General features: G+C 44.4%; 1 protein-coding gene across 3 annotated transcripts in view; it reads right to left on the reverse strand.

Moving 5' to 3' along the window:
- Nucleotides 1–5,300: 5,300 nt before the first annotated feature.
- The window catches only part of CD247 (CD247 molecule), a 57,174-nt gene continuing 39,443 nt past the window's right edge, over nucleotides 5,301–23,031 (reverse strand). For 2 of the 3 annotated variants that reach the window (XM_071756615.1, XM_071756628.1), the window contains exons 2-8: nucleotides 15,691–15,797; nucleotides 13,116–13,169; nucleotides 11,940–12,023; nucleotides 11,203–11,238; nucleotides 8,806–8,862; nucleotides 6,912–6,953; nucleotides 5,301–5,855 (exon numbers count right to left, since the gene is read on the reverse strand). In XM_071756615.1, the coding sequence (XP_071612716.1) occupies nucleotides 5,790–5,855; nucleotides 6,912–6,953; nucleotides 8,806–8,862; nucleotides 11,203–11,238; nucleotides 11,940–12,023; nucleotides 13,116–13,169; nucleotides 15,691–15,797 (446 nt within the window). In that variant the 3' untranslated portion in view covers nucleotides 5,301–5,789. The remainder of the gene's footprint in view (nucleotides 5,856–6,911; nucleotides 6,954–8,805; nucleotides 8,863–11,202; nucleotides 11,239–11,939; nucleotides 12,024–13,115; nucleotides 13,170–15,690; nucleotides 15,798–23,031) is intronic. The other variant, XM_071756621.1, reaches the window with a different exon arrangement.

Consider the following 23,031-nt stretch of genomic DNA (forward strand, 5'->3'; position numbering starts at 1 on the left):
GTACCCTTTGGCGTTCCTTAGTGCTGCTGAGGCTCAGCCCCAGAACTGGAACATACCCCCTCTGCCTTATTTTATCTCTCTACCAAACAGGACATTGTCAAGTAGCTCAGACCAAAATGCTGATCTGTCTTAAAACTGTGTCGGTCTGCTGGTGAATTGTTACTGGCAGAGCTTTACATAAAACCGTAAGATACTTAATTTACCACGTTAGCTTCGCCTTTCCTCCCAAAATTCTCTTATCTGTCATAGTCCCCACTTCAGGATTCATACTGCCTTTGCTGAATTTTGTAGCAGCAGCTACTTAAGCCCTGTTCCCTGAATGTGATAATGTTGTGTGCGGACAAAGCCGGCACGTTGCAGTGCTACAGAAATCTGAAAGTATTAAACAGAAGGAATCCTAAGACATTGGAAATGGTATGCTGAGGCACATTGTGGACACGGCACAATCCCCTTGAGAAACAATTTTAGGAACGAGAACACCCGTGACAGTGTCCTGAGAACAAGGCAGTTAAGACAAAACCTTTCGTTCTTCCCCGATTCACTCTCCACGTGTTGGCCTCTGTGACCCTGGTGCCCCCTGCACCCGAGCGAGTTCAAGGGGAAAATGCAGTGCGAAAGACTCGGAGATCAGTGCTGCTCCCCGTGCATTCCCGGGGAGCTGGACTGGGCCTCCCTGCGAGATGGGGAAGGGAAGGGATCGCTGCCGAGCCACCCGCGGGTGGTTTGGAGAGGTCTGGAGCAGCGCTGGTCCCCGCGGGGTGCCTCGCTTGCCAGCGGCCTGTGGGAAGGACCCCGGGCAGTAGCTTCTTGTCCCCACTGGTGCCGTTGTTCCATTTCCTTCCTCTGTGGTAGTGTCTAAGGCTAGGTGTGAGTAGGTGTGGGGTGTTTATCCGCCACAGGTACAGGAGCTGTCGTATACCTCATTTCTAACTCGTAACTGAGTAACTTGCTTTAACTTTCTCCAAACCCTACAGAGTTGCCAAGTCTGCCCTCCCTCCTCTGATGAACACTGAACTCTGGCCTATAGCACCCCGTGACCTGCAACCTGGGGAGTGACCCCCTAATGCCTCTGAATGTCGCTGCTTAAAAGCTACTGCAAAGTGAGGGCAAATTGCAATCTTACCTTATTTCCTTTGGTTACAAGGGGTCCTCTTGATTAGTCTGTGAATATCCACCCCGCTCCCTTCCACTCTCCATGAAGAAGGGCTGCCTGCCCACGCTGCCTTTCCCCAACCTGAGGCAGCTGTCCCGGGGCTGCGCTGAGCTTCAGAGCCCGGAGGCACACTCAGCCCAGTGCTGCATACACACTGCTCACTTTTTAACATGACCAAAAAAACCCCAAAACACCAACAAACAAAAAAACCAAACGAGAAATCTCCTTCAAGTATTTAATTTTATTCTTTATTATTTGACAATCCTGTATCCCTTCCCCGCTCCCCAGCCTGGCCAGAAGCTGCATCCTTAACCCTGTCCATCTTTATTTGAATGTAGTTCCCCTATCCCCATGGGAAAGAGAAGCTTTGTCAGGTCACGGTGGCTGCTATAAGTCGGGAGGGGGTGGTTTCTTTGTTTTGTTTTGTTCTTTTAAAATTTCCAGCCAAAACCAAAGATTTCCTAATGATTGTATAAACTCAAAACAAACAAACAAACCAAAGACAAAGGGCGTCTTCAGCACCAAGCCCATCTGTGAGGCCTACCTGGCCAGCCTGGAGGGGCCACCCAGGGCTGCCAAGCGCCGCGGGCAGAAACTCACCACCCCGGGGCAGAATCCGGGGTGCAGGTGCTGGGCTGCCGGGTGCTTCACAGGTGGGTTGAGGAGCTGAAGACTTGGGTGCAGGATTGGCTGCTCTGCTGGGTGCTTTAACCCTCTGGGGGCTGGGTGATGTTGATTAATACACGCTGAGGTGCACTTCTGAGCTTCCCCCCTCCCCCCGTCACTGCTTGGAAGAGGCTGTCCTGTTGTGAGAAATCCCTGAAAGAAGAAGCAGCTTTTCATTTCTCCTCTAGTTCCTTTTTTCTAGATTTCTTTTATTTTTGCAGCACCACTGTGCAACTATGCATTGTATTTCTCAACCTTTTATGCTAGGTAGATGCCTGTGACTTTTTAACTTTTTGGGGGGGGATTGCGAATGGAGGAACTTTTTACATGGATCTTTTTAATCTCAGTTGATTGGGGGGTGTTTGGTTCTAGGGTCATACAAGCTCTATCCCAAAGCAAAATCCAAATGTTAATATTATTAGCCTGATGCAGATACCAAAGATAATTTCTTTCCTGCAGAACCTTAGACTTGTGTATTAAGTACGATTACCCAGCACTTGCATTAGTCTAACCTCAGTAATTCCAAAGCTTAGATGTATATTTTGGTATATTTCTGGGATATTAAAAAATTGTTGTTTAAATTCTTGTTTGTTTCAGTGTAATGCTCTTAAAGTCATAGCATGGAGATAACTGAACTTGTCCTATTCTTAGTAGTTTGAAATAATAGTATTTTTGTATGTTTTGGGTGTGTCTATGTATGTATTAACATAACAGTTTTCACTGCCTAGGTGTTCATAAATAAAAGAAAAAAAAAAACAACTAAAGGGTTTTTAAACTGTACATAGTATTCCATGAGGAATTTCCACCAAACCGCCAATTTGGATTGCATTTTCACTGATGGCCGCTCCCAACTGGGATTCTTTCTTTGTTTTTAAAGAGACAGCATGTTCTTTTTTTTTCCCCATTGACCTGAGGTTCTTTCTCAGCGTAAAGGGGTTGTTACTGTTTGTAAGGGATGGGCCAAAGAGGAAGTAGCTTAAATTTCGTTTCTAAAAATATACGTAACGTGTTAATTTGAAAGCTAACCCTTTGTACAACGAATTGGGAGTGAAAGAACAAACCCTTTCTTCTAAATTCAGCAACAGTTTTCAAAGCGATGGTGATTTGTGAATGTCTGGCATCTGGGCAGTCCCTTTTGCTTCATTTCTAAGTAAGAGACATTTTCAGTCTTAATGGTTTCGTGACTCTGTGCAACTGCCTGTGTACACTGGCTGGAAGGGTTTTTTTCTCTTGCCCTTCCTCATACACTGCGTTTATATGCTTCAGGTAGCAGAACACTTGACATAAGGGCCATATGGGAGTAACCTGTACCCAAACAGAACCCAAGCTTTTCTTGAGACTGAAATGTGAGAGTCCCACACATTTCAAAACCTTGCTGATCACACTAGGGGTGAGGAGGAAGGCGAAATGCTGTCTCTTTAAAGATGTCCTTTATTATTATTAATTATTATTATTATTATTATTTTCCCAGTGGTTGCCTACAGATAGCTGTAGGCATTGAGAGATTGTGTAGATTACAGTAAATCAGAATGGAAAGGTAGATTTTGTGTAGATGCATTTGTCTGCTGTAATTTTTTATATATATTAAACTTACTGTAATTGTACAGTTCATTTCTGTTGTAAACATCATTAAACCATTTTCCAAGTGTTTTAACATGTATGCACTTGTTTGTAGTTTTTTACGTAAGGCTAATTCAATTTCCTTCTGGTGCATCAAACTGGGCTTGGAGATTGTTCTTTCATGCTCTGTGTCTTGTAAAAAATGGAGGAGAGCCCAGGTTAGTCTGCACTCCATTCAGAGCTTCTGTTCTACTTCTGTATTATCAACTCTCCTAAAAGAATGAGCAGCTGCAGTTGCTTCCTTAAGGCAAAAAGAAGACTGAGCTCATACCTATGGTGAGTGTCCCTGAAACAAGTGTTGAAAGCTTTTGGAAATCAAAATCCATTTATATGTAAAGAGCATAAAGGTGGTATCAGTTCCTAAGCATTTCTTTCCCACTGCTTAGTAGTTGGTGCTTTTATGACTGCAGAAACTTTTGACTTCCACAGCTTGCAAATATGGTTACCATGATTTTTTTTTTAAGTATCTTTATAGTAATCTTTGTTCTTGCATCAAGGATGAGTTCTTTGCGGTAGCAACTTTACTGTAGTTTTTCTGCTCCACTGTTTATCTTGTTTTTTTAATCAACTGAGTTATCACTTGATGCTCTCAGAGTTTTTTCTTGTCATTGCAGAAGACCAGTAAGGCAGGTGGAAAATTCTTTGCAAGGAACATTCATTGCCATGCATGGTATGCCTCAGTTGACTTTTTTTTTTTCTTCCCCTGCCACCCCCCCCAACTAATTTACTGCCTTTAAAATACTCTTCAAAAGCTACAAGCACCCACTAGGTATAGTTTTACTGTTTCAGAATCTAGGCAAACCCTTGTAATTTACACAGCAGTGAGTTCAGCAAGTTTTTCTGCTGCTAAGCCAGTCCTGTAAGAAATGAACAGACAGCTTCATCTGAGCTGTGCCCACAGAGGCAGCTCTTGTTCCTGTAATCTTGCCTTAGCTCTGCTCCCTCTGTCGGAACTGGCAGAATGAGCCCGTGTTAAAATTGCCTTTATTTTGCTGGGATGTTTTTGTCCTTGCTGAGTTGCTTACAAGCTTCATTGCACACTCTCATGAGTCACTGGCAAAACTTAGGGTGCAGGAGTGTAGTGTACTTTTATACTTGGGCTTACAGCCTTTTTCCAACATCCCACCTCCCAGGATGTGTTTAGAAGCTTCTGTTGGAATGCTGTCCTCCTCAAGTTGTTTAGAAGATTATGCTGCTGGGTAGAAGTTGGTCCAGTGGCCTGACTGCATCAACTGAGCTTCTATCATTCCCACAGCTGTTCACCACACACACACACACACACGCACACACACACACACACACACACACACAGACCTTTGATGCTAACTTTGTTAGTTAATTGAAAAAAAAAAAATTACTACTGAATTAGCATCTTTCTGAAATTATAACCTGAATTGTTTTTTTAAAGGTAACCTGATGGCAGATTACCTTGGAAACTGCATTTAAGTGGGCCTTTCTACAGTTCTGCTCAGAAGTGATTGTTTTGGTCTGGTTTTGACTCTGGAATTGCCAAACCAACTCTTACATGTGGGGCCTGTTCTGCAGTGAGAGTTGCAGGTGTTGCTAATGTGAGGGGCCGGAAATTTCAGCCAAGCCCTTTGGCCAAATGGGATTCTCCTGAGTCAGTTTTCCTGGGTTTTCCACTCTCCCTGTTTTCAAGGTAACGGGTATCTTCTGCCTCCAAGGAGCGTGCTACCTGGCTCTTGTGTAGCTCCAGGTGCTGGATGAGTGGCAATGCCAGTGCTTGATCCTTGGTTAGAGCTTAGTGCTCATTTCCTTCATACTGAGAAGCTAGCGTTCAGCCTCTGTCATTAACTACAGTAACATAATTTCTTGAAGAAAAAGTCATTCTCTACAGAAGCAGTTTTTAAAATGTAAATTTAAAGCAAAAAGTTTAGCTGGCCTGTGGCAAACACTCTAAAGATAAATACTACAGGAAGGAACTCCAGCCCTATCTTTCCAAGTTCCTTAAATTCAATGAAACCATAATTACATGTCTTGATCCAAGTCTTAGAGGCAAGTAAGTGCAATGGAAATGGCTGTTAGTAGGTATAGTCTGGTCCCACACCACAGATATTAAAAAGAAAAATTGCCTAATAACCACTGTTACTGGGGACAACTTTACAGATATGTACATTTTAATAGCTAACGCAATTACATGATCCAAGAGGGAAGGGAGAAAGGATTGACCAAGTCCAGACATATTCCTTCTGTGCACCAACCAAAGAAGGCTGTTGCACTGAGAAAATACACAGGGCTTATTCTAGATGAGAAAGGCTTTCTCTTCTCCTCTAAAAAGCAGGAGGGCATCTTTCCCCCTTGCCCATCCCTGCCCTCCTATGACTCCCACTTAGCGGCGGGGCAAAGGCTGCATTTGGAGAGCATCGTAAGTGTCCTTGGTTGCTGTACTGAGTCCCTGGAAAAGAGAAAAAAAGGTGATTTCTCCATAGCTGACTGGTCAGGAACAGCATGACAGGGGCTCAGGACCACAATTTTAATTCCCCCCCCTCCCAAGAGGTTTTTACTCAGGAGTGTTTCCTCAGGCTTTGTATAGCGTCCATAGCTGTCACTTACACCAAGGCAAGATGCATCCTGAATAACTGGTGAGTACAGCAACTCATCCTAACTGCTTATGCAGATCTTCAGAATACATTTTGTATGTATATTATTGACTGTTAAGAGCTAACTAATGCCAGAGAAAATTGTGTTGCTAGCTAAGTTAACAGAGGTCAAATCACAGACTGTGTTCTCTGGACTTCTCTGTAATTTGGGTAGGAAGCCAGATGCAACTCTGGGTAAATTGGCAGCCGTGGTTTCAGATGGCTGCAAATCCCAGGAAGCATCCCCTCACACCCCTTCTGTGACTCAGTAGCCCTTCTCCTGTCAGCCTGCTCTGATGGGGGGGTAAGTCAGCAGTAATATGTTGAATTACAGATCCCTGCTGCAGCTGTAGGACCAACTACTCCCAAGAGGGGAGGCAGAGGAAGATGTAGCAGAGCTGCAGGTCAGCCCAGGAGGCTGCCAGAGCAGAGGTGAGTGGGGCTTCCATGAATGAGGATTTAGTGAGACTCATGGTGCTTGCTATTAAAGCTTCTAGCTTTATAGAAGCTCTGCTACGGATGTTAAATAGCATATTGACTACACTGATGAGTGTAACAATTCTGAGACAGACCTGTCAGTGTCACCTGCTGCAGCCAAGAGGTGGTTCTCCCAAGATATAGGGCTGTGGAAACAGCTCCTACAAGAGCAGCTGACCAAGTGTTCCTGACAGCTGTATTTAGAACATGCAGCCACTTTATCAAAGTACCAGTAGTGTGTGTGCTCTTTGTCCTGAGTCTGAGTACCTCAGAAAGGTGCTTTGAAGGCTCTCCTTCCTTGTGCATTGCTAACAGCGTGGTAAGGTTTGTATCTAGAAGCTACAATTAAGCCATGAATACAGATGAGGGAAACAGGTGCTGAATGTGTTGCCTACCTGGTAGACACCTTCATTCCCTTTGCCTCGCCGCCTCTGCTGCTTTGAGAAAGAAAATCAAGCATAGATTAATAGATGTTTTTCCCATTATGCAAGAGAAACCCCTGACTTCCCCTGTCATGTACTGAGGCTCAGCAGCTGCACATAGCCTGGATACCCTCGATGCAGGAGAGAGAGTGCTTTTGAAGTCTGGACCAGACCAGTCATGCTGTCAAAGAAGAAAATAGTGAGGACTGGAAATAAAAATTAAACTGTTCTGGTTTGCTGACATATTTCCTTGTCATACCATTACAGTACTGCTATTTCTTCGATTTACAGTACATATAGAACTTTGGCAACCTTCCTATAGCCACACATTATTTTATGCGCTGAAGGCATGCCTGGAAGAAATGGGGCTGTATTTTTTTAAGTTCCTGCATGTCAGCTGATGTCTGAGGGACTCTGCCCTCTATTGGACAGACATGGATCAGTAAATTCTCCAGCATGCGTTCAGTAACTTCTCGAGACATTCAAAAGGAACTGCAGGTAAGGCTGTCTGAGGACAATATCACACAGGATTCAGGAAAATAGGTACTAGGACTGTCAAGATATAATCAGAGCATCGCTCAGACCAGCCAGGTACAAGGAAAAATACCTTCTCCTTGAACCCTCTTGACACTTCACTCCCAGGGGGACAGGGAGGTGCCAGGCACAGGAGCCAAATTGTCCAGGGGAGTGTGATTGCCAGGTAAGAACCAGGTCCAGATGAGCCTGCAGCCCCTGGGTGGAGGCTGCCACCTCCAGCCCGTGGTTGGGCATAAGTGCCTGCAGCAGCAGGTACTGTCCCAAGTACCTCACAAGCACACAGTGAAGGGTCGTGGCTGCCACAATTAAAACTGCAGCAGATCCCCTCTTTAGAGCATGATAAGGTTTTAGGGGGTAGTGGTCCAGTAATGGAAACAGTCATTAAAACATGGTGAGACTTCCTATACTCATAGCGTGCAATCTGAGCTTAAATGCAGCAGATGGGGAGGAGATTAAATGTCAGTGTTGCTTCGGCATTTCTCAGCATTAAACTTATTTTTTGAAATGCCCCTTTTTTTTTTCACTTTTCAGAAGGAAATGAAAGGTTATACTTAAGACACTGACATAAAACCTGTGTAGGTAAAAGCAAATTTTAAATGGTATCCCCATATGTTTTGGTTTGGTTGTTCTTTGTTTTTTTTCTCGACGTAAGTTTCCCTCCCTTAGCAGTTTGTGTACAGAGCTAAAACTATCCATTTACTGATAGCTTTTGACACAAGTGATCTGTCCCTTCTTAAAAATTTGAGAGTAGGGGTGAAGGAGAGAGTGTTTCCCCATTACTTGTCTGAAGACAGGAACAAGGAGGATCTTGCAAATGCTTATTTTCTGCCTGTAAAGCAGACGAGCCTTGGCAGCTCATAGAGGGGAAACTGTGACCCACTAACTCTGAACTGCTACAGATGAATGAGTTGCTGGGCCAGAGATGTTGCAGTGCTTGAAAATAAACATTTCCTTCAGTGGTTCCTTACTCATCTCATATCCTCCCTGCCTTCTCAGCTGGGGTAGCACTCAGAATTTTACTCCCCAAAAGCTGAAACATTTCCCCTTGACGTTATTCAGTCCATCCAGGATCACTGCTGGTGTCTGGGTTGTGTTTCTAATACTGATGGGTCTTGTTTTGTGGCTACTGTAATGCTGTAGGCACATGTCTGTCTTACTGCTGCCCAGGCACATGGGTTACTGTAGGCAATAGGCAACTGCTCTCAGTTTTGCACAGGGGCTTCTTTGTGCAGACGACAGCTATGTACAGCTGGGGCTGCTGCTTTCTAAGGAAACAGCAATGAAGAATTTGTCATCCCAGGCTTCTGCCAGGAAGAAAAGTAGGACTTACCTCTCCCTTCTTCCCAATTTCACTGTATGCCTCACCCATTTTGTCCTTCTGCAGGGACTGCAAGCAGAGGAGAAAGAGTCAGAGAAAAGCCAAACCATCCCCCAGGTGACTGCAATCCGTGCCCATGCTTCTGGGGCTGCCTTGCCTCCAAACCTTCAAGATTTTCCCTAGAAGAAGGGACTGTGGTGGGACTTGACTGAAGTGCATTTACACAGATGCTGTACGTGATCAAATCTGTTTAGCAGATCAATATCACCTTGTCTCCAAACATTTAAATGAATGGATATAGCTCTACCTTCAACCAAGCAATTTATTTAGACTGGTGCCAGATACTACGAGCAAAGCTCTCCAAAGACAAGCTTTAAGCAGCACTACAGATCAGTCAGCCTCAGCTTTGTGCCAGGTAAAGTCATGAAGCAGATCCCCCTGGCACCTGTACTAAGGCACATGAAAAATAAGGAGGTGATTTGTGACAGCCAGCATGGCTTCATCAAGGGCAAATTGTGCCTGACAGATTTAGTGGCCTTCTATGACAGAATTACAGCTCTGGTAGATATGGGAAGGGCAACTTACATCATCTATCTGGACTTGTGCAAGACATTTGACACTGTCACACATGGCATCCTTGTCTCTTAAATGGCTACACATGGCCTTGATGGATGGACCACTCACTGGTTAAGGAGCTGGCTAGAAGGTTGCTCTCAAAGAGCTGTGATCAATAGCTCAATGTCCAGGTGGAGACAAGTGACAAGTGGACTTCCTCAGGGGTCTGTTCTGGGTCCAGTGCTGTTTAACATCTTTGTCAGCAACATGGACAATGGCACTGAGTGCACCCTCAGCAGATTTGCTGATGACACCAAGCTGTGTGATGCAGTGGATTCACTTGAGGGAAGGGATGCCGTCCAGTGGGACCTTGACAGACTTGAGAAATGGGCCAAGGAAAGCTTCATGAGGTTCAGCAAGGTCCTGCATCTGGGCTGGACCAATCCCAGGCACAAGTACAAGCTGGGTATAGAGTGGGTTGAGAGTAGCCCTGAAGAGAAGAACTTGGGGGTATTGGTCAATGAGAATGCTCAACATGAGCTGTCAGTGTGCTCATTCAGCTCAGAGGGCCAACTGTATCCTAGGATGGATCAAGAGGAACATGATCAGAAGATCAAGAGAGGGGATTCTACCCCTCTATTGAGCTTTTGTGAGACCCCTCCTCAAACACTGTCCACTTCTGCTATCCCCACCATAAAAAGGACATAGATCCATTGGAACGAGTCCAGAGGAGGGCCACAAAGATGATCCAGGGGCTGGAGCACCTCTGCTACAAGGAGAGGCTGAGGGAGCTGGGATTCTTCAGCCTGAAGAAGAGAAGACTCTGTGGGGACCTTATAGCTGCCTTCCAGTACCTGAAGGGAACCTACAGGAAGGCTGGAGGGAGACTTTTCATAGGTGTCCAGTGAAAGGACAAGGGGAAATGGTTTTAAACTGAAGAAGAGTAGATTTAGACTAGATTTTAGGAAGAAGTTCTTAGGTACAAGGGTGGTGAGACTCTGGAACAGACTGCCCAGAGAAGCTGTGGATGCCCCATCGCTAGAGGTGTTCAAGGCCCAGTTGGATGAGTCTTTGATCAACCTTGTCTAGATGAGAGGCATCCCTGCCCATGGCAGAGAGGTTGGAGTAAATGTTTTCTAAGGTGTCTTCCAACCTAAGCCATTCTGTCATTCTATATGTTCTGAAGGCAAACCTGACATGCAGCACAGGCCCAGGAAAAAAGGGACATGTAACACTGCAGAGTGAAGGTAAAGGAAGAGGAGCTCTTTCTCCATCCAGTTTCCAAATTGTTGAATCACAAACTGTGATTGTAGAATGACTGATTTGATAACGATGAATGCCGGTCTTGGAAACAAGCTTATTCCTCAGCAAGTTCTGAACACAGAAAGACTCGAGGTAAGATATGGGCATCAGCATTCATGTACCTTTTCTTTGGAGTGTAGTCTACTACATTTAGCCAGAGTTAAATCAATCAAATCAAGAGGCACGTTAGCAGCCACTCTGAGATGCACTGGTGTTTGGCCTCTGTCAGAGAGGCTGGAGAACCAGCATATAACATACTGCATCATCAGTCACACGAGAGAAAGGTTGGTTAGTAATCACCTATGGCTCATGTGAAGGGATCAGCATGTGTCTTGATCCAGATTCTTTTGTCCATTTGCCAATGTTTTTCTCCTATCATGGAGAAGGGAGCAAAAAGTTTCTAGCAAAGAAGAGGTGTGTATGGAAGGGAAAAGAAGTCTTTGAAAGCAGCTATTAAGTTTGAATCAAAGCTGAAACTGTGTAGGGGGAAAAAAATCTCCTATGAAATAGAAACTCCTGTTTCCAACTATCCCTCCTGCTCTCTTTACTCACAGTGTAGACAGTATCCTGAGGGTTCTTTCTTCTCTGCTGTAAAACAAAACAAAACAAAACAAAATTTTACCATATGCTGCAATACCAGCACCCCCACCACCTTGTACGTGTCTGGGCATTCGCTTTAAGGTACAGCTCCAGCTCTATGGACGTGCCATACCCACTATGGCCATAATGTTCTGTAAAGACAACTTGTTCTGTGGAAAATTAATTTAATAACTGATAAAACTTAGCTCTTCTCAGTTCAATCCCTCAAGCTGTCACCTGCAGGCAAGCCCTACAGGCTGATGCAGAAGGCTTCCCCTCCCTTTTCCTTTGAAACTGTTGGGCTCTGCAGCAGAAACAGCTATTTTGGCTGCTGCTTTACTTTATTGGCACTTGTTTGGCGGCATCACACACAGTGAGCTCTCGTGAAACACCCACTCCTGCCTTGCCTGCTCCACATCCGCCCCAAGGTTGGGTGTCACTTCCTATTCTGGGTGGCTGCAAGCTCTCAGCAAAGTGATGGGGGACGCAAGGGGCAAAGATCAAAGGGGAGGAGGGAAGGTTTACTCTCGTCCCCACCACGCTGCCAGCTGCCTGAGGTACTGCACAGATTTTGCCATTCCCTCTCCAGGAAGGCACTGTTTGCACTTAGCAAACAGGTGATGAATGCCTGTGTGTCTCACCCATGGCTGGACATGAGAAGGAAGGAACCAGATTAAAAGAAAAAAGGTGTATGTATGGGAGGAAGTTACCTGGTTTCTGCTGCCCAGCTCAGGGTCTGCACCTCGCTTTGTCCCCAGAACATCATATTCATCTCTGTGTCCACGAGACAGTTTCTGAAGCCAGAAAGCAAGAAGCAGTGATGGACATTGTGAGCATGAGAAAACAGCTCCTGACTTAACACAGGAAAGGAAAGGGAGCCCAGTTTGGTGTCTAACTGACGATCCAGTAGCTCAATTTTTCCTGCAGAACAGTTTGTCTAAATTTACATCAAGTTGTTGCAGAAATTTTATGCACAACATATTTCTTATCTGGGAAAGGTGACCTTGGAAGAGGGCAATGGAGGGACTTCAGGTCAGAATAACACAGCTGACACAGTGCTACTGAGGTGACAAGCAACACTCCTTAAACTGAAAGAAACCCCCAACATTAACATTCATACATTACACAGTTAAACAGTAGAATTCAGCACAGGATGTGGCTATGGGCAAAAGCGTGAGAGAAAAAAAATTAAAATCAAAAGACAACCAGACATAGCAAAAATAGCTAGAGTTTACTGCTGCCATGATTGAGCAATTTAGCCAGGAAGGACAGACAGGATCTCATCTTTGTCTTCCAGCACTGCCTGAAGAGTCATCTGGTGCTGGCTACAATCAGGGCACAGCAGATGAGTTAATCTGTAGCACAACCTGGTACAACAGGTCTGGAGCAACAGGAAAGCTCAGGGCTGGAGGCAGCAGGGCTGCAATGACTCAGGCTCCACACACTTGGTGATACAAGGGGACATCATATATCACAGTCCAGTGACTGCACCCACCTATGCACACAGAGAGAGCTCTTGTAGGCATGTTACATGGTGCAGCACACCAGCACAACATTTCACTGCCACTGAATGGTCTGGGTTCCTGGTACACCTTCAGCTCAGTCACAGAATAGAATCATTACGTAAATCAAATCAGGGTCCTACAGCCTGTATATCTATCTGACATCCAGACAGACAAGTGACAGTGGAAGCTGCCCCTGTCAGGTTTTATTTTCCCTCCTTACAGTTGCTATGCTGCACACTTGGGTACACTGCTTTCATTAGTGGGGTCATCAAGCTTTCTGAATCCACAGGCAATTCACTATCTGTAAGCATGCAAAAAGGTCTGTCTGGGCAGCAGATGTGAACAGCAGCAACAAACAAACAAAAACCAGTAGTTACTTACGTTATACACATCATCCTGGCCTGGTGGCAGCTGTGGTTCAGAGGCTTGGCTAAGCTGGAAGAGAGCCATACCATGAGCAGGGAGACAGTGAATCCGTTCAACCCTGACATTCCCTCTCTCCTAGAAGTTACTTTCATCAGAAACAGGGCAACCCATAAGCAGCCAGCCTGTGGCACTGAGGGGGCTACAGGCAGTACAAGACACTGCTGTGCTGACACATTTATCCACACACCAGGTTGCTCTCAGCAACCTTAGCCAGGCTGTTTTACTTGCACATAATACCAGTTCACTGCTACCATAGCATCTGCAGGTTTTTCCCTCCCTGGCTGCTTTGCACTCCTGTTCTGTGCATGTCATAGCCCTCTGCTACAGAAAGTAGTGCCATCAGGCTATGAAACCACAACTGCAGCCTGGGTTAAGAAAAAACTGGCTATCTCAGGCTGCTAACAACCCAAAGCACCCTCTAAAACCCCAGACCTCCACCAAAAGTGCTGCTTGCAAAGTCCTTGGGTGTCCTTGGCTTCAGAGGGCACAGGAGATCCCTGCCCTCCTTGGGAGCAGTACCTGGCTCGCAGGGCTGAGCTGCCAACTAATGAGCAGGTAAAGCATTTACTTTCTGCAGCTACTCTTTGACTTTCCTCCTCACAATATTTATGGGCAGTTAGTTGCTGAGACAAACTTTTTTGGGGAAAAGGGCAGTTTTAGGCCAGTGGGAGAACCCATTTTGTCTTCAAGTCCCTTCAAAAGACAGTGTCAAACTATTTGTAGTAATTACAAGTTACCTGCCTCACCACTTTCCCTGTGGAAGTGCCATTATTGACACTGAGCTTTTGCTGAGGCCAGTAGTTTTTCAAGGCTCTAGCCCATGTTTCTTGCAACAGAGACTAAATGTTCATGTGCATCGTCCATGCAGTGCATAAATGAAAAGCTCACAGCAGAGATAAGGCTGTGCCCTTGGCCAAGGCCTCCACAAACAATTCCTTCAGCCAGGAGGTGAGGTTAGAGACATGACACAGCTTGGAATATTTATAAAAATTCTTAGGCCCAGACAATCGGCATTTGGAAAATGCCCCACCAGCATCTTGGTGCTTTGTGGTGGTGGTTCAGCTGCCTCACCACTGCTGTTTTCAGCTGTGGGACTCCAGTGTAACCACAGGCAGGGCTTTCCCCTTCCTTCTGCTGCCTTCCTCATGCAACATCAGCTGAATGCTATGCATGTTTCCAGCAAACAACCAGGCACACACCAGGAGGACAGCAAGTGCTCCCAGGCCTAAAGGTGAAGGTTGCTGCCATTTCCAGCCTCCAGTTCTGCCCCTACAAGGAGCCCCACACAAGTTTCTGCCCCCGCAGGAATTCACTCAAATCACACTCTGTGGCTGCAGCAGCTCCCTGTGTCAGTTTCATTCTCCTCATAGGATATTTTGCTGAGCCCTCAGCTATGTCCAGAATGCCCACTGGTAGGAATAGCTCAAGCTCTATGTGCCCCTGTAGCTCATCCTTGCAGCAACCTAAAAATTACTCCAAGTCCCAGAGCAGCACTTTCATCTGCCCTCAGGCTTTGCACTGGCAGCAAAAAAACATTTCTCCTTCACTGTTACCAAATTCTGCTCATTGCCTCCAAGCATCCCTCCCTACAACCCCATCAAAGAGACAGTGGGGCACTGGCAACAGCACAACATCACCCTGCCAGGGCTCCAGCTGGTGGTTTCAACCACAACCTGTCAAGGAGCAAGCCGAGACCCCACGTGCAGCAAGCCTTTGGTTCTAGGAGGAGGCTGAGACAGATGTGCAGAGAGTGCCCAAGGTACCTTTTGGCCTGCTTAGGCTTGGCTGAAAACACCATTTATTTGGAGCACCCTGTAGGTAGCTCCCTTCTATGGCTAGCAGAGCTCTCGGAGCATGGAAATACAGGTATCTCCAACACATTATCTTCTTCCCTGGAAATGCACTAAAGCTACTAGTTTTCTCCCTAGATGCTATCAGCTGCTGCATGGTATCAACAGACCATAAAGTTGTGTTCAGTCCATCTCCCTTGGATGCTTTCTTCTAGTTATATCATTTGCATCATCATACTCATACTATCAAAAATGTCTGCCTTCTTGAGATGTTTTAATATATCCTTCTCAAGCTTAGCATTTACCCCAGATTTTCTTTATATCCCCTCTCTCTTTCCAATGACATCTCTTTCCAAAGCTTGGACATTTCCCAGCTACAATACTGAGAATTTCTGACTGCATCCCTAACACTTACATCAAAGTATTCTCATATGCTTTCCTCTCCTCCACTCATGAGCTGGAGAAAGACCTCCTCCAGACTGCTCTGGAGAAGTAGAAAAGCAAAAGAACAACAACAACAACAACAACAACAACAACAAAAAACACACACACAAAAAAAAAAAACCAACACAAAACCAAAAAAACAAAAAAAACCCAACAACAACAAAAAGAGTATAAACCAATTAAAAAAAATCTTTTTTTTTGTAAGAGACATGCTTCCTCTCCACCCCCACACTGCAGCTAAGCCCAAGTTGCTTACACCACCAAAGTCAAATGCATCAGTGTTTGGGCAGACTGACCTTGGCTTTCACAAACAGAGCTGTTATGATGATTGCATAAATGAAGAGGAATCCATCCAGTAAGTAGCAGAGTCTTGGATCTGTCAGTCCAAGAATTGGTACAGCATCTGTACAGAAACATCAAATACATCAACAAACAAGTCCATTGGTATTTCTGCCTTCTTGACAGCATAAATTGGCAGTGCTGCATGGTCCATCATGAAAATACAGCCAATATGAGGGTACATCTGTCCGTTTGCAAAGGAGATGGGAATCTGAATAAAAATAATAGGGTTTATTAGTATTTACTGGTCAGAAGGGATCACTGCAGGTCCAACCCTCTCTCTAAACAAGGTCTGTTTGACCAGGCTGTCCAGGACCTCGGCCAGCAGAGTTAGACTGCCTCCAAGGATGGAAAAGTTTGCAACCTCCCACAAAGCATACAAGACTTTTTACCCAGAGCTTCTCACCCACAGAACCCAGGGACTCAGCTCACAGGGATGGGTCAGGGAGCAATCTCAGGATCTTCATGGAGATAACCAAGGGTCGTAACACCACAGTTACTGCAGGAAAGCCTCACACAGTGCTTTTGTTTCCTGGGAAAACCCAGCAGCATCTTCCCCGTGGGTTCACTACTGGGGCTGGTTAAGGATTCCTTCATCAACTAAAACATGTGTGAGAGAGAAAATAAATCTGTTTCAACAAAATTTGAGGGGAGGGTTTCCCAGGACAAAACTTTGTGTAAAGACTGACACCACCATAGTCAGCTGGAGATCCAGGCTGAAACTGCTACTCTATTTTATCCAGAAGAGGAATCTGAAGATGCATTTCCCATATGCCAGGTTATATCTCGTAATCATAAAGCTGTGGTACCTTCTCTGTGGGGGCTTCTCTTGAGGTCTCAGTATGGGTGTGTGGGAGACCATTAATCATGAAGGGAACTATGGGCAAGAGAGACAGACTTTTAACCCCAGATGTCAGAAGACAAGCATAAGATAAGATACCCATAAGATACCCTGATGTGCTCTCAGTTTGGTAGGAAGGTTTTAAACCTAAATTATCTGCACAAGAACCTCAGCTGTCTGCCTCTGGTTGTAAGGATCACCCCCAGAAGATTATTTAGTTTTAAGAGAAGTGTTAAAACCTCTGAGGAAGAAGAATTTACTATAACTCTAATTGAGAGCTCAAAATAACTGAAGAAAAAAAATGCAGATGTTGATTTCCTACTCAATATGATATATATTTATACCATGACCACATCAAGCAGGGCACAGGAATATTGTTGGTTTTCAGCAGCAAAAACTGATGAAACTGCCCATGTATCAGTCATAAACAGGTAGTAAGTTCACAAACATAGCTAAAAAAATAAAAGCAAAGCAATTCAGGTCAAGAGGCCTAAGTAACTACACATTCATCATGCAGCTCCAGGTCCTCCTCCATCTTCAAAGGAAACAATGATGCACAGTTATAACAAAACAAAACCAAAACCAAAATAATATTGCTGAAAAAACTAATCTGAGATGTGCTTTGCTCAAAGAATTGGAGTGAGTTCAAAAGAGACAAGAATGATCAAGAACCTGTGAAGCCCTTCAATGGAGATAAATTGAAAAGAACTGATATGATTCACCTCCTTCCTGAGGTGACCCAAGTTTGGCAATTCTTATTAACCACATGTGATGGAGGGTAGTTGAACCAGTCAGTGCAGTGCTTCAGGGTGCTGTTACTCCAGCATGGAGAGTGGGAGCATTCTGTAGGCTGGGGTTTATCCCTGACCCATCAGGCCATGCTGATGATTTAATGAGAATTGCAGATGACATTCAGGCAGCAGGTATTTGACACCGTGAAGAACTCTCGGTCGTGGAGGTAAAGTTAATGACAGTGGCCTGTCACGATGCTCAAGTGTGCCATTTGTATAAAGCATGACTGAAAAGCTGTGCCTGGATACTTGGTAATGTAATTGCAAATTCTCAAGCAGATGATTATACAATCATTGTTCACATTGAGAACCTAACACAGCCAGAAAAAAACACCAACACATTTCCAAACAGTAGATTTGTCTGCTTGTCTGAACTAAAGAGTTTGCATTCATTTTTTTTTAAAATCTGTGTTTAGAAACACATCCATGGAAACAAATTAGGATTAAGACCCTAGATGTTTTTCCTTCTTCCCCATCTACTTCTGTGTTTTTAGAAATATGGTTTAAGGTGCTTTATAAACAATAACCTTTACCATATTTTTTTCAGGATTATAAAACCTCTTATACATGAGGTAACTGGAGACAGAAGTTATTTGCCCAACATTCTATACTAAACCAAACAAAAAGATGAGATCATCTTCCTAGATTTTTTTCTTCTAAATACTTACAGGACAATATTTTATGCCAGAGCTGATTCAACACAAAATCAACTTGAATTGTATTAGCCTTGGGAGCTAAAATACAGCACCAGGGAATACAGATGTACAACATCCAGAGGCAAATTGTTTCTAGCAGTAATTCAGCTGCTTTCATGGAGTGAAACAGTCTGCCCCAGCCTACCTTGGCCTTGACCCAGATGTGTCCAGAAACAGCTCTGGGTTTTCCAGCACTGTGCCCAGGTAAGACATGCAGTGTAAGGAAGGTGAGCAGCCCAGGCCTGAGCCTTTCAGAGCCAGGAAGTCTGGGGTGACACGAGATGCTGCTGATGGCAGCTTTGAGGATCCTGGCCGTGGGTCCCCTCTTCCTGTACCAAAGCAGGGCATGTTCACACTGTCATCTCAACTGCAGTGTTTGTGCACCACCAATAAACTCCCCAGAGCAGAAGGAGATTGACCAGGAGAGGTAGAGGACTATATAGAGCACTGAGTGTAGGGCACTTAGCTGTGTCTTCATGTCGGCCACAGACAACCTCGGGTGACTCTGTGGAACTGCCCAAGTGCCTATCTGGTGTTTGTCTGGGGGAGCCTGCACCCTGGGTAGTGGGTTCAAGCTGTTCAGTGAGGGAAATCCTGCTAGACATAATCTGGCCGTGATGATTCCTGGAAAAATATGTATTGAGAAGATGATGAAGCCCAACATTTAGAAACAAACCAAGTAAACTAATTAGTTCATATCTTTTTCTTCCTTGATTTTTTTTTAATTTCTGTGTTCTAAAAAAAAAAAAAAAAAAAAAAAAAGGTACAAAGCAGTTCCGAAATAATAATCTTTGCAACAGCTTTCCAGATAAAAAAGTGAGAGAAAAAGACAAAAGAAACAAAAGGTCAAAGAGATACGAAGCATAATGAACGAGAAGCAGTTAAAACATCATCCATTTATGTAAGCAGGATCAGCTTAGGTTTTTAAATCACCAGAGGAGAGACTACTGCCTCTTCTACATTTGCACAACGTGCACAAACATAAGGGCAGTCTCTTAGGCACCACTAAAATGTACTCTGCTGCTCCTCAGTCCCGAGCTGTGGTTTGGGGCCTGAGGCCAAGGTCTGGCTGCTGCAGCACATGGGCTGATGGTGGGAGCTGGGCAGAGCTACGTCTGAGCCCTACACTCATCCACCTCCTGCAGAGCAAAGCACAAATAATAACCATTTTATTGATAATTTCCACTCTGTTAACCTTACAGGCTACCCATGCCTAATGTGGGTCGCTCAGCATCTTCTCAATATTCATATACCAGTGTTTTACCAGTCCAAATTTCATCAGCTCAGTAAAATACAGCAGGGTTTAACACAAGATGCCACAGTCCAGGCACACAGCACAGCTAATGTCAAGTCACAGACCATTGGGGAGCACAGTCACTTTGCACTGTAAATGATGTCAAGCTTACTGCTTAAACAGCTCAGACGAACAGCATCTCTCTCTCCAAGCATTAAAAAGGAGTATTCACAAGTTGATATTTAAGTACACAAATATACAAGGACTTAAGGATAAGGTTAAGGTGTTGCTCCTACTGGGAGGAAGAAAGCTGTAAAGGAATAACAACTAAAAGTTTGCTCACCATGTGCTCCTATGCAAGTAGATGCACAGTTAAACCTCCCATTGCACAGAGGGGATGACATCTATTTACAGACTACCAGCATGTTAAGGAAAATAAAAAACAAACTATGCAACTTACAGCACTAGGTATTTGTATATATAATTTTTTAAAGGAGTTTGCACAGGAGAAGCTGTGGAAGGTTTTGTTCAAGTAGCTGATGCAGCTTGAGTAAGGACTGGATGTAGGAAAGGAGAGAATAAGGGGAAGGCTGCTGCATTTCATAACAAGGTTGCCAGCCCCTTCTCAGTCTCAAACCACAGGTACCTGCCACCAATAAACATTTGACACTCTTCCCCAAGCTGCACTTCTGCTACTGAAAGGTTTCTTCCCAGCACCTCCTCCTTCCAAAGCTCAGACTTTGGTTCCCATGTTCTTCCCTCCTCCCTCTCAAGAGATGCAGCCCTGCAACTCTCGGGTATCACTGCAGGACACGGCTGGCACATGGGGTGGGGTGTGGGGGAAGGCAATAAGAAAAAAAAAGCAATTTACACCTATTGCGAGTGACAAGCCAGTGAGAAAAAAACCCTCTAGCAACAGACTGACAGCAACCCTAGTAGCCAGAGGAGAGGAAGCCCAGGGGGCCAGCAAGGGACAAGAGCTCTGCATGTCAGCCTGCCTGGCGCTGTGTGGTTTCAGAATTCAGTCCCCCAGCTCAGGCCCAGCTCAACTTCCCTGCAGGGGTTTATCTCCAGCCACCTGCCCACCCTGCTACCTGCAATGCACTGCTGGCCGCTGCCCTGCTCCAGGCTCAGAGTCAGATGAGGAGTCCCAAAACTCATGTTCAGAAACATCTGACTGTCTAAAACATGGCATGATCCGAGGATGCTGCATCTCAAGGCTGCCCAGGGCTGGACCTGTAGGGCTGTCCCTCACTGCCAGCTCAATGCAGCCAGTCCCAACAAAGATCTGATGAAGCAAATCACTGAAGCATGGCCTGGACCCTTGAAACGTACCAGTGCATTTTTTTAGAAGAGGATTTTCTCTCTCCAACATTTTTACTGTGCATCTGGATTGAATTACACCCCGTTTCCTGGTAATAGTTTAAGAAATACAGACCATAAAGACTGAAATACTTGAAAATTCAGATAAAATGTGTCCATCATAAGATTTTCTCTCTCCTATGGACCTCATTAAGTGATTCATCTAAGAGTTTTGCTTTTAGAGAATTACAAAAATTCGGTAACATGGTTATAAATGGAGAGATTTCTCTTCCCTAAAACTGTGTTTCTCAGTGAAGCCCATGAAAACCAATCCCAGCTCAAGAGATTTATTCGTGCCTCTCTAATTACATACAGAGGTGTTTAAAGGCAGAAATCAGAGTGCCCTGTTCCAACAACCAAGAGCTGCCACAGCTACACACCAGGGTGAAGCCACTGTCCCTCCAAAGGACTCATAATCGCTGCTTGAAATTTATCTGACTTTTACCCCTTACCCTCTAAAAACCTCTTGCTGCCAGACTGTGTTTCCAGGCTTCCTCAGGGGACAAAACCCTTCACACCTGTGTGTGCCACCATCACCACGTTTTGTGTCAGGTGCCCACCAAATTCTCTATAGAGGTTGAACAAAGGGAGAGCCCAGCTGTGATGGATTTTACCTCAAACAGGCCAGACCAAAAAGCTAGCCACCTAAAATTATGAAAGATAGTCCTGGTCATAAAGAACATATCTACACTGGCATTTATATATTTATACTTTTATATGTCTATTTTTTTACTTGTAGGTAAAAATAATAAGCGAATCTGGGACACTCTAAGAGTGAAACAGACCCCAAATCCTCTTTCCTCACAGAAAGAAGAGGATCCTTCATGCCATTGTTTGGGCACATCAATGGAAAAATCTGAACAAAAGAAAAACTGAAAAGGAGAAGGGAGAAAAGGCCTGGACTACCCCAGGTATGGTATATTAAGAGGTCTGATGTGCACAGTAGCCAGTTAACAGAAATTAGTTTAGTAAAAGGTGTCCCTTGCATCAAACCAAGAATGTAAAGTCAGGAAGCTTCTCCCTTTATGCAGAGACTAAAGATAGTCTTATTGATCATTAAATTACATTAAGTTTACAGGGCCAAGTAACACTTTCAACATAAAACTTCCCCACTGCCATATCTGCAAAATCAAGAGAGCCAAGGAAAGCCATCGGGGTCTTAACACAGTAAGACACAATAGAAAAATGCCATCGAGCTTGCTGCTCGAAAAAAATACTATCATTGTCTTTTCATACCAGCCACTGGCTTGGCAAAGAAGTTAAAGGCTGTTTACATTACTGGTTGTTTTTTTTCTTACCACCCGTTACTTTACTGCTAAGGAAGACTCTTGTCTTTGTCATCAAAACGCCATCATGTATTTATGAACTAAAACATTCCCAAAGGCACAGCCATGAAGTTTGACTTTATGGTTTGCTGTTGTCCTCAGCTTTAAAGCCAAGAAGCAAACTGTTGATATGATCAGGATTCAGGTTACAATACAAGATGTCAGGAAGCCAGAATAACTACATTTAAAGTAAGGCAAGTATTTCAGGTCATTATCTTCCACCTCTTCATACCAAAGAACGTTAGCACTACGGAAACATGAGGTTAAATTAAGATGCTTTATGATCCTTGTGAGCCTTTCATAACCCTCAGATCCTTTTCAGAGAGGCCCTGTCACAGAGTTAAAATAATGCAAATTTCCCACTCATTTCTTTGGGAAGAAACAGATGCAAAAGAAGGAGAGGATTATAATGCCACAAAGGGCCAAATATTTTCTACCACATCATGAATGAATAAAGACTGTAATTATAAAGTCTAAGGTACTGTAACAGGAGCAAGACAGAAAGAACTCCAATAGCTGTCGAGTTTGTGGAATAAGGACCTGGTATGTACAGAAAACAACAATAAATGGTCCTAATAAATAATAATAGATAGTAATAAATAATAATAAATAATATTAAATAATAAATGTTTTAACATTTCTAGTCTGAAGGTGAAGATTATCTCTACACATATCAAATAAGGCAATCTTTCACTCTCCAAATCCTTCCAGATCCTTGTCAGAAACAGAAAAGAGGGCAGTGCCTTGCTTCTCTCTGGAAGGGGACTCCTCTCTTCATCAAAACAGTCATTCTCAGAAAAAGCAACAGCTTTCAGTTCTTGGTTTTGCAAGAACTTGGCGCAAAGGGCTTTCCTGAAGCAAACCTGATACTGCCTCGTGGAGACAGCAAACCAAGCGTAGGGCGATTACAGAACCTGCATATCCAGAAGCTCAGGTGACAGATGCTGGCCGTGCAGCTCTGTCAGGCTTTGGGGGGGGTTTAGATTAGACACATACACTATTGCTAGGCTCATCTTCATCAGGGATAGCAGAAGTTTAATCTAGTTAATG

Source organism: Heliangelus exortis, chromosome 1 (assembly GCF_036169615.1).
Source record: "Heliangelus exortis chromosome 1, bHelExo1.hap1, whole genome shotgun sequence".
In the NCBI taxonomy this organism is placed as follows: domain Eukaryota; kingdom Metazoa; phylum Chordata; class Aves; order Apodiformes; family Trochilidae; genus Heliangelus; species Heliangelus exortis.